The following is a 10,160-nucleotide window of genomic DNA, read 5'->3' as shown; positions in this document are numbered from 1 at the left end:
TGCTCCATTTGACTACACCAAAACTGAAGGTCAGCAGGGGAACCGCGAATGTGTTGATCGCGCGTACCTTGTTCCCCGCGTTGAGGAAAGTCCTCAGGACACAGTTCACTCGACTCAAGAACTTGTCTCGCAGCTCCGTCTTGATGTCGGAGTGGCGAATCCCGGTGAGCTGTCGGAATCCAAGATATTTATAGGATTCGCCACGAACCATGTCTCTTATAAACTCGCCGTCATAGACCTCGTAGCCTCCGGATTCGGTAAGTTGTCCTTTCAGCAGGTGGACACAGCGACACTTGTCGAGGCCGAACTCCATACAGATGTCCCTGCTTATGTCTTCGACAACCCGGATAGCTACACCTAGACGCTGACGTGAATCAGCGTAGACCTTGAGATCGTCCATGTAAAAGGTATGGGTCACTTCTTCGTGGGCGCCGTCGCCATACCTTATTTTATAGCCATGACCGTTTCTATTGAGCGTCCTACTGAGGGGGTTCAGTGCCAGACAAAACCAAAGCGGGCTGAAAGAGTCGCCTTGGAATATCCCCCTCTTTATCTGCAGCGTTCTAGACTGCAACACATTTTCCCCATCACTAAGGTGCAGAGACGTGCTCCACTGCCTCATCGCATGCTGCAGGAACCTAACGACGACGGGATCAATTTTGTAGAGCTCCAATACCCGGACGAGAAACGAGTGAGGTATGGAGTCATAAGCCTTCCTGTAATCGATATAGGCCATGCTTAGGTTCCGCTGGTTATAAACCGCCTGGCCGACTATGGCTGCGTCGATGATGGCCTGGTCTTTGCAGCCATGCGTATTTTTTCTGCATCCTTTCTGCTCTTCTGCGATGATATGGTGTTGTTCGCAGTGGGCAGAAACTTTGGCGGTTATGATGCTGCTTAATATCTTGTACAGACTCGATAGGCACGTTATCGGCCTGTACTTTGATGGGTTCAATGTGTTGCTGTCTTTCGGGAGGAGGAATGTGACGCCACGGGTGGCGAATTCAGGGAGGTTGTGTGGGTCACGTAGCACCTTGTTGAAGCACTCAGCTATCTTTTGATGTGCGACGGTCAGCTTCTTGTGCCAGAAGTTCTGAACACCATCGGGGCCCGGTGCTGCCCAGTTCCTCAGGTACCGCGAGGCTTCGCGGACATCGTTCTCTTCGACGATGATAGCTGGCATCTCTCCAATTTCACCACAACTCTCCTCCTCCCGTCTTAACCACATTTGCCCGTCGCGATGTTGTACTGGGGTCTCCCAAATACCAGCCCAGAAGTTCGTCACATCGCTAATATCTGGCAAACCTTCGCGGTAGTCGGGCTTCTCGTCGCTAATGTGGTCGTAGAACGCTTTTTCGTTATCTCTGAACATCCGATTTTGTTCCTGGCGCTTTGCAGAGTCAGAGTAACGTTTCAGCCGTTTAGTTAGGACGCTCAATTGCTGTACCAGTGTGTCGAGTTTTTCCGTCAGCTGGTGAGCTCCCAGCTGGCGAAGTTCAGTAGGCCGCACGATCACAGCAACTTGGCGACATAATTTCGCCGATCTGCTGCCTCTTTTGTACGCCATCAGTCTTCCAATTGCGGCGCGCTTGTTTAGGATCCGTTGCTCCAATCTCCTTCGCCATGGAGGCTCACGCCTTTCACGGAGATGTTGGAGCAGTCCGCCTCTTGGCCTAATACGGTATCCTAAACTTTTGGCGGTCGCCACAGCAGCACAGTAAACTTTCAGTTGCAGCTCCTCCATGTTCTCAGCATCAACCAAGTGCAGCGGAAGAACGTGCTCGTTCATGAGCTTTACTGCACTTGTCAGCCTGCGGGAATGCTGCAACTTCGGGATCCTGGGGCGCGACAATGGGTCTGTGTCGCGGAACTGTGAGATCGCCTCGTCGTAGTGGAAGACCAGATCGCGTAGTAGTTGTTGATCTGGCTGTGGGTCTTCCGGCTCAGGGGGTTGTAGTACTGTGGCCTTCACTGGTGCTGATTCGCGTGCCCCACTCGCGAATGAATTGCTCAGCCGTACTGAACTTCGTCTCGACACATCGCTTGCTCTGTTGTTCCTGGAGCTTATTTCTCTCTGCACCTGCTGCTTGATCTCGTCGATTTGCGTTTGGGAGAGCATGTTGTTGCGTACTATCGCTCTACGCCTCGCGTTCATCGCGTTCTGATCAAGCCTCCCGACGAACTCTGGATACGCTTCCTCGAACATTGTTAGTATTCGAGGGCGACCGCTCATGTCCGTCTCCAAAGCAGTGCAGATGTAATAGGCGCGGATCACGAATTCATTCATTTCGTGTGTCCACATGATCCGGCGCCTAGTGGTACCCACAAGTGTGGACGACTGTCGTCTGGCAGTCGCAACACGTCTCGTAGGCGCAGCGTTTCTTGGGTGATGTCGATGGCTGCTGTTTCCGTGTGGCGGTAGCTCTTCGGGTTGAACCCGGCTGGTGGCCCGCTCTTGCACATCGCCCTCCAGCCGCTGGCCGCTCGCTCTTACGCCCGTTCCAGGACCAGCTCCAGTTCGGGGACCCTCCTCGGGTGATCGCATTCTAATTACTCTTCGTGAACGTAGCTCCATTTTCTGGGTGTATCTCCTTTGCCCGGGAGACAGCGGGTTGGCAAGGCCTCCATGACCCGGGAGGCCTTCCCCGGGAGAGATATAGCGCTCTGACTCGCTCGCACCCCCTCACTTAGCCACTTTCGACACCCGTTCTCGGAGCCAAGACCAGGTGTGTGTTTCCAGTTCACGCCCGATCTAAAAATGTCGTCATATGATCTTCGTGGAGGCGTGAGATAGGAACATTTGAGACCAACAGGCAGGCTCCTACCCTATGTTGATCCCCATTTGAGAATTTTTTTTTTTTTTTTTTTTTTTTTTTTTCTTTCTTTATTAAAGAGATTTTCAGCCAAAGGCTGGTTCATCTCTAAACGAGAGAGTGGAGAGGCCTGAGGGGACTCTCCCAAATAGTGGGTAATTGTACCCCTTATTATGTTACACCCTAAACATGGAGCCATGAGTGGGCTAGACCTATGAATTGGGGACATCAAATTTTCTATATTTTCTATTTTTATATTGGTTTCCGTTCTCGTTGTCCTAGTCCATGCCTGGTCTTTGCCTTGTAGATCCGTTGTTGCTGTTTCCTTTGCGTGTCCTTTCTATTGTTCGCGTCGTCGTGCTTATCCATTGAAACTTGTTTCCGTTCTCGTTGTTCTAGTTCATGTTTCGTCTTCATTTTATTGACCCGTCGTTGCCTTTCCGTTTATCGTGTCTACAAGTGGCATCACAGAGGAGTCTACTGCCTGTCGGGCTATCACCCTCCTCCATTCGCGTGGTGTGTGTTTGGTGGTGTGATTTACGTCCGGTTGTACATGTTGTTATCTTTTAAGTATGCAATCACTGCAGCAATTGTGGATGTGTCATTGCCTAAAGCGTCTCTGATATTTCCAGGGACCCCGTGTAGTGTTCTTGACCCATCGTATTGTGGACAGTGACATAAAACATGTTCTACTGACTGGTGACTGCGGCACAAACCGCATTGAATTCGGAAGCTGTCTCTGTTTCCGCTCATGTTGTAGGCAAAAGCGGCATGCCCGGTTCTGAGTCTGGAAATAATCTGCTGATCGCGGTGTCCCCGGGGATCCTCCCATTTAGAGATTGTCGCTTTAATCTTGCGTAGAAAGAATTCCCGAGTTCCACGTCGACCAGCGTCGTACCATTCTTGAGCCCATCTCTGCTCAATTTGTTTGGACACCCATGTTTTCACGTCATCTGCCTGAACTAGACTTGTGAAGTGTGCCCTTCGTCGACCCGATGCTGCAAGACGATCCGCTTCATCGTTCCCGGGTATTCCAGAGTGGCCCGGTATCCACATGAATGTGGTATCTGGAGGTGTGTCCATGAGGATTTGTTGAATCCACGGGTGTGTCGGTCTTTCCGAGTCAATCGCTGATATCACACTGGCCGAGTCGGACAGCACCAGAACGGGACTGTCCGATGGATGGGTTGCTGCAAAGTACGCTGCGACCGCCTCTGCTGAAAAGACGTTGCAAGCGTCTGGAAGGCGATGACAGGTAGATATGTCTGGACCTGTCACTCCTATCCCGACTCTTTTTGAGGCTTTGGAGCCATCCGAGTAGCGAACAGTGTGTTCCGCGTACCGGGTATTTAAAAGTTCCGCAATATGTTTCCGAATGGCTATGGGGTTAGAACCGGCCTTGTAGTGGTCCTTTATCGTTGTATCCGTTTTTAAACGTTTCATATTCCAGCTTCTCGATCCATTCCATTGGATTCCGAATATCGGCGGAAGTTTCTGACCGGTTGTTTCCTGGAGGAGGCGGTTAGCCTCGACAAGGAGAAAACCTTCCCCGTTCGATCCTTCTGTCTTATTTATAAATCCGATCGCACGGTGACATAGTGTTTTCCTTATATAGAACCGGAACGGGAGTATGCCACTCTCAGCGCAAGCTGCGTCTGAGGGGGTAGACGGGAGAAGACCGGAGGTAGTGCGGATGGCGCGATTGTATGTGGGATCGAATTTGTCCAGTAGGGTCTGGATACCCAATACCGTGAGTTCCAATCCATAGGATAGGCGGGAGTTTACTATAGCATTACAGACGTTCATCCTCGTTTTCCGATTAGAGTTCGTGTGTCGACCGGCAAGGCATCTAAGTAAGTTGATACGACTTTGGCAATCATTTTTGACTCTATCGCAGTGCTGGCTGAACGACAATTTACGGTCTACGGTGACTCCGAGAATCCGGATTGTTTTTCGTCTTGGGATGATTGTTCCTTGGATCCGGATCGGGGTGTTACTAATTCTGTGATTTGTATTACATATGTGGGTAAACTCGCTCTTAGATGGAGATAGTTGGAAGCCCACTGAGGAGGCCCACTTCGCCACCCATGAAATGGCTTGGGCGAGCTTCCGTCTAACAAGCTTGATGGAGGCGCCCATTACCATTAGCATCACGTCGTCCGCGTATACGAAAATACGGATGCCCCTTGGTAGGTTCTCGAAAATGCTGTTCATTTTTACCAGGAAAAGTGTCACGGCTAACACGGACCCTTGGGGAACTCCGGTTTCTTCGGCGAATTCTCTCGATTTTTGATTTCCAACTATTACTCGGAAAGAACGATGGCTCAGGAAACCCTTCACGAAGTGAAGCATGTGGCCTGCGATGCCCCATCTGTACAGCTGCTGCAGAACTGCCGGGGTCCAAGCTCGGTTATATGCTTTGGCAATGTCCAGTGCCGCTAGTTCAGTGTGCAGGTTTTCCGTCCTTGCCTCGTTTAGAGCATGGCTCAGGGTGGCCAGATATGTGTTGGTCCCGCAGCCAGATCGGAACGCGTGTTGTCGGAAGTCTAGCAGATGGTTTTCGGATAAGTGTTGAGTCAGTCGTCGGTTCACCATTCTCTCCATGACCTTGGAGGCGCAGCATGTCAGTGATATGGGACGATAGTCCTCTGGCGAGTGTCCGGTTTTGTTTGGTTTTTTAATCGGGACAACCAAGCTGCTGGACCATTCTCGAGGGAAATCGCGCTCAGTCCAGATCCGGTTAAAAACCTCCAGCAATTTCGACTTGCCTGTTGCGGTGAGTTTCTCAAGGAGTGGGTAACCAACATCGTCCGGTCCCGCTGATTTGCCCTTTCCGACGGCCAGCGCCAGATTAAGTTCGCGGATGTGGAATGGTTGGTTGAGATTCGGGTTTGGGTCTATGTCTGGTATTTTGTATCTCCGTATTGAGTCTGTCTTGACATCGTTTTTTCTTTTGAAGTCTTCAGAGTAGCCATCCAACGCTGATATAGTATGGAAGTGGTTTCCCAGCGCGTTTGCGACTACGAGTGGATCAGTGGTAGTCTCGTTCATCACGGACAGGGTGATGCCTTTGCATTTCCTTTTCCCTGAGAGGGCGTTAACTCGTCGCCATAGCTCAGCCGATGTGCTTTCACTAGACACACCGTCGATGAACTCTCGCCAGCTGTTTGTTTTTGCGTTGCGTATCGTTTTCCTGCATTCGTTCCGAGCTGTCCGATAGAGTTCTACCGCCTTCATTTTGTCGGGGTGCCCAACGGGTATTCGTTTTGCCGCCCGTAGAGCCTTCCTCCTTGATTTAACTGCTGCTTTTACATCGGGGGACCACCATCGGGTTGCCCTCCTGCCAGGGACTGAGCTGCTTCTCGGTATGGATGTGAGAGCTGCGTTAAACAGACCTTTCGAGAGTTGATTCATGGTTGTTGGGTCGGGCTCCCGGTTGAGTTGATCCAGGAAACTTTCGACGTTGGTTTGATAGGCTGTCCAATCCGCTTGGTCATACTGCCACCGTGGCCGCCTGGTGAGCACTGAGGGTTTGTCATCAGTCCGAATGATAATCGGGTAGTGATCACTCCCCATCGGGTCAGAGTGTGTTCGCCACAATAGGCGGGGAAGAAGATTTCGGCTAGAAAAGCTTAGGTCTATGGCTGTTTCGATACGACCGTGTACGAAGGTAGGAGACCCGTCATTTAACACTACGAGTTCCACCTCCTCCATGGCTTCTGTGATGGTAACTCCACGCTGGTTGTGGTTGGGACTTCCCCACGTCTCGTGGTGTCCGTTAAAGTCTCCTAGGACGAGGGTTGAACCGGTGATATTGCGCAGTGTGTTAATGAGCTCATTTCGTAGGTTGAGGATTCTCGGATTTGGTAAATATAGTGAAACGATAGTCACCGGAAATGGTTGGTGGACTTTCACTGCAACCGCTGGAAGCTCTGTGTATAGACTCACTTCGGTGAACTGAAACGGTTGACGAATTCCTATTGCGACGGAATGATAAAAATTGGGGTGCACCCCTAGGACCCATCTGTATCGGCCACCTAGGGATCTGTTAAGTTTGATGGTATCGGCTTTGTGGACTTCCTGGATGGCTAACACAATTGGGCAGTACTTCTGAACCAGAAGTTCAATATCGCAGTAGTTGTTGAAGTATCCGTTCATGTTCCATTGGATGGCTAGCGTTGAGCCTGTAAGGTGGCTGTTTCTGAGGTTCCGCTGTGGTACTGGGTCAGATGACAACAGTGAGCTTGGCGATTGGACGTTCGAGCTTGTTAGGCGAGTTGCGGACCCCGACAGAGCTCCACCGACAGAAGCAGTCTGATTGAACCCCGCTGTAGGCAGAGGTGAGGGAGCCGCAGAAAGAAGTGTTGATGGTTTTGAAGGTGTTGTGGAATTGCCGGTCTTTGCCTGTCGCGAGTTGTGTTTCCGTTTATCTACTGTAGCGGTCATTCGCTCCGCAATTCTTGCTGAGCGTCGAAGGGGTTTTTTAGACTCTGCTTTCGATGATTCGAGAAAGTCCACCGGGCGCCGGGGGGTGGTCCCTAGTTCCGGTTTGTTTATAACTTCCGCACTAGGGGGGCCTCGGCTACCCAGGACTGTGTTCTTCCTGATGTGTTTCCCGTTGTCCTGCGAGGGATACGGGGGTGTGACCCGCTTGTCCGTCTCGCTTTCATAGGAGCTTCCCTCGCTGTCCTGCGAGGAATACGGGTGTGATACCCGCTTGTCCGTATCGCTTTCTATGGCTCGCCATATATTGTGGCTTGTCGAACGAGTTGCGGACCCCGACAGAGCTCCACCGATGGAAGCAGTCCAGGGAGACCCCGCTACCGGCAGAGGTGAGGGAGCCGCGGAGAAAGTTGAAAGTACTCGTGAAGGTCCAGGAACTGGTGTTGTGTAGTTTCCGATAGTTGCCCTCCATTGGTCGTACTTTTTGGCATCAACTGTTGCGTCTGGTGGCATGGTATTCCACCCCGTAATTCTCACAGGTCGTCGGAGGGGTGGTTTGGTTTCTGTGACTTCTGCGCTAGGAGCGCTCCGGCTGACCGGGACTACGTATCTCTTATTTTGTCCCACGTTGTCCTGCGAGGAATACGGGAGTGGGACCCGCTTGTCCGTCTCGCTTCCGATCTGTTTACTGAAGCTTCCCTCGTTGTCCTGCGAGGAGTACGGGATTGAGACCCGCTTGTCCGTCTCGCTTTCGATTTGTATATTCATGTTTCCCTCGCTGTCCTGCGAGGAATACGGGAGTAAAACCCGCTTGTCCGTCTCGCTTGTTTCCGTTGGGTGTCGAGGATTGTCTGTCAGTTCCGGTCCTCCAAAGACTTCCGCACTGGCAGGGCCTCGGCTACCCAAGGTTGTGTTGTTAGTGGTGAAATGGGAGTTCGTTTCGTCGGTTTGGGTGTGTGCATTGTCCTCTCTGTGCTCTCTAGTGTGGCTTTTCGCTTTGTTACGTGTGAGGACCATTGATGATTGCTCAATTGTGGTCTATTGTCTTTCTATTGACTGGAGAGGACATTCCTACTGCAAGCTACGGCAAAATCTCCATATGTTCCCGTGTTTCATCGTCTTCTGGATCATCAGAAGAGACGTTGAAGTCCATGCTGAAATCTCTGACTGATTGAGAGTTTTATGCCTCTTCGTCAGAGATTTGTATGGCCTGGTCGGCTGTAGGAGATGTGCATTTCTTGTGCTTTTTGGGGGCGGGTTTGTTGAACGATGAATTGTTTTGTGTGGTACCATTATTGCAAGAAGCGAGCTCTGGAGGTCTTTCCGCATTGGAATTTTCGTCGGTCCGACGTCCTTCCTTGCCACGCTTCTGCGAGTTTGATCGTTGAGAAGATCGGGATCGTGATCTGCGGTTGGATGTTATCAGGTTACTAGTGATGTTGCTGGTCGAGGTTTTTTCAATTGAAACTAATTCCTTTTTGGATTCTTTCGTCGTTGGTGTACTCTGTTTTTTCGAGGCAGTTATGATTTTGGGGGTTGAAGTAAGTGTATTGGTGGCATTTAGGACGGCCTCCAACTCAGCAATCCGCGCATCCTTCTCGGCGATTTGTTTGAATTTTGCTTTCATTGCCGTTATGAGGGCATCCATTTTCTTATCGCGTTTCGTAGCTTCCTGTTGGAGGAGTTTAATTTGTTGGTCCTTTTTCATAGTTTCGGAAAGTAATCGTTCAAATTTAGTGTTGAGTTCTGCAAAACGAACATCGTTGCTTTCGGTGACTACGGCAGCAGTGGTCTTAGTTCGATGGGACGAATCGTACATTCTTCTAGCGGCTGGGTAGCCGATACCCTGGTCTACCATGAGGTGCTGAATTTCGAACTCTTTCATGTAAACTGGACATTTCCTGCTACTTACCGCGTGTGAGTTGCTTGAGCAGTGTTTACAGTAGGGATTAGCTTTGCATGGGGTCTCTGGAGTAATTGGGTGATTACCGCAGCATATGCCACATACTGGAATTTCGATAGGACAACGCTTTCGAGGGTGACCGTAATCATAGCAACCGTAGCACAACATTGGTGTTGGATAGTATGGCCGGGTTCGAACTCTGATCCAACCAAAATTGATGGTTTGCGGTACCACGGTTCCACTGAGAGTCAGGATCAAAGTGGGTGTAGGTACTACCATGTCGCCTTCTTTTTTGGTGATTCTTCGGACGTCTTTAACTCTTTGATCTTGTAGCTCTTTTTTTATCTCTTCCGTATTATAGCTAGTGGTTTCCGGGCAGTAGACGACACATCTACATTGGTTCAGTGTGGGGTGGTCGTTTATTTTTATTTCCGTTCCATCAATAAGTTTGGTCATTGTTTTGATGGTATCGATAAGCTTTTGATTCCGCATTTTTATGATGTAGGAAGCCCCTCTATTTTCGGGCCTCGCGTCAACAATTTTGGTGCGCAAGAATGTCTCTACTGATTTGCGTATCTCGAAAGGTCTTTTAGGGAGTGCTTTTGACACACCCTCCAGTCGCAGTATTTGCAATTCACCGTAATCGCCATTGGAATCACCATATGCGGGAAAGGTACGTCCCGTATATGACCCTTCAAATTTGTTTGTTGGGCCGGGATCCCCAAGATCCTCATGAGGATTGAGGGGGGGAAAACCCCCCGTTGCCATGTTGGACGGCTACCGTTGGGTTTTGTTTTTCTGCCGACACTCGATATAAAAGAGTAAAATACTCGCGAAACAAAGTCCGATTATAATTCGAAAGACTTCACTTTTTATTCACTTAATTCTTTCGCAGTTCTAAATTCAAATTTATATCAGTTAGATGAACTGATGAAAACGCACCTTAAAGGCGCGTGTCAACTGAACTGGCAACACGGGTTTGGATCAGATGTATGAATAGT

General features: G+C 50.1%; 1 protein-coding gene across 1 annotated transcript; it reads right to left on the bottom strand.

Moving 5' to 3' along the window:
• Positions 1–3,350: 3,350 nt before the first annotated feature.
• Positions 3,351–8,273, bottom strand: LOC129773840 (uncharacterized). The gene has a single exon (XM_055777497.1). It carries the CDS (start codon positions 8,271–8,273, stop codon positions 3,351–3,353), a length of 4,923 nt encoding a protein of 1,640 aa, XP_055633472.1.
• Between the last annotated feature and the right edge of the window lie 1,887 nt (positions 8,274–10,160).

Source organism: Toxorhynchites rutilus, chromosome 3 (assembly GCF_029784135.1).
Source record: "Toxorhynchites rutilus septentrionalis strain SRP chromosome 3, ASM2978413v1, whole genome shotgun sequence".
Lineage (NCBI taxonomy): Eukaryota > Metazoa > Arthropoda > Insecta > Diptera > Culicidae > Toxorhynchites > Toxorhynchites rutilus.
The sequence above is the reverse complement of the archived record's forward strand: the minus strand, read 5'-3'. Positions and strand labels throughout refer to the sequence as shown.

What these genes read in the sequence shown, in the direction of transcription:
- LOC129773840 (XM_055777497.1), bottom strand. Translation starts at nt 8,273, where the DNA reads ATGGTCCTCACACGTAACAAAGCGAAAAGCCACACTAGAGAGCACAGA.